Here is a 1,264-nt window from a genome sequence, read left to right on the forward strand (position 1 = left end):
TTTAACCTCCACATCTAATAGCTAGTAGCTTCGATTTTATCGGGTACATTTAAAATTTATAGGTTAAATTAATAATTATAAATATTATTTAAAATTTGGACGTGAATATCACCATTTATAATCAAAAACAAAAAAGAAATATCGTAAATTTCGAGATTTCAACCTTAGCATCCAACCATCTCGTAATTGCAAACTTTCATATCCATTACTTAAATACAAATTACACAGAAAACAGCGGGCGTTTGTCCTCCGTGTTCAAAACCCAGAATCAAATCTGAGTTAAAAACGAAAAAGAAAACCAGAGGGACAATGATAGCAGGAAAGAACGACTTTGTCGTTAAAAACCTTTGCTGAAATGTTACATATGTTACATATCTGTTGAATTTGTTTCCCCTAAAGATCAAAGGATCAACATATATATAAACTTCCAAAATTATACAATCTTTTAGGGTTTTTAGCCATAGTAATCGGTTGCTTCCATGACAGCCAACCATTTCTGCAACCTTAGTTGCGTATAAAAGCTTTGAATAAACTCCTCAGCCGCTTCATCTACACGGTATTCATCCTCATCATCTTCATGATCCTTCAACACCAATGGCAACTCCCTACTAATATGCACTCTCCTTCCTTTTAATGGCTTCGGCGACACGTAATCACCCGAATCTCTACATCCCATTGCTCCCAAAACCACACCGTCTCGCCCCCGAGGCCGCCCTGCGTAGTAACGGTAACGGGCGGCAGCTTTTCGCTTTCTGCAATTGAAGGGGTCGTAAGGTTGATGCGACGGACTTGTACGGCAGCTGAACTCGTACTCCATTGGTGATACGAAGGAAAGATGCACGTCACGTGATCTGCAACTCAGTGATGCCTCATTTAATGCTTTTCCCATGATCTTCCCACGTTTCATTAAGAATTGAAGGTCGTCAAGCACTAGCTTGCCCTTTGACAACCCTTTTCTTATCATGAATACACTTAAACGAGCCAAGTTAGATAGCTTCTTGGTGATAAAGGGTGGGCTTGGTTCCATATCTAGAGGGAGACTATAGGGTTTTCTTTTTTGGCTTTGTTGTAGGAGAAGAATTGGAGAAGATTAGGGTTTATATTTATTGGAATGAAAATTGGAAAAGTTGATGATTGTACTGTTTTGGGTGGTGTATGTCATGATTACTTGACTTTGCTTTTCTATTGGCTTTTTTTGTTGATTATGTTTCTTTGTCCTCAACCATGAGAGTTTGGAATTATTTATTCAAAAGTGGTTTTTAAT

General features: G+C 38.0%; 1 protein-coding gene across 1 annotated transcript; it reads right to left on the reverse strand.

Annotated features, from left to right (window-relative positions):
* Positions 1-206: 206 nt before the first annotated feature.
* LOC107900341 (uncharacterized) lies at positions 207-1,053 on the reverse strand. Its single transcript, XM_016825975.2, has one exon. The coding sequence runs from the start codon at positions 1,025-1,027 to the stop codon at positions 455-457; it is 573 nt and encodes a 190-aa protein (XP_016681464.1). The 5' UTR covers positions 1,028-1,053; the 3' UTR covers positions 207-454.
* Between the last annotated feature and the right edge of the window lie 211 nt (positions 1,054-1,264).

The sequence above is a fragment of the Gossypium hirsutum genome, chromosome D06, assembly GCF_007990345.1.
Source record: "Gossypium hirsutum isolate 1008001.06 chromosome D06, Gossypium_hirsutum_v2.1, whole genome shotgun sequence".
NCBI classification, from domain to species: Eukaryota; Viridiplantae; Streptophyta; class Magnoliopsida; order Malvales; family Malvaceae; genus Gossypium; species Gossypium hirsutum.

Coding starts and splice junctions, on each gene's coding strand:
- LOC107900341 (XM_016825975.2), bottom strand. CDS start 1,027: ATGGAACCAAGCCCACCCTTTATCACCAAGAAGCTATCTAACTTGGCT.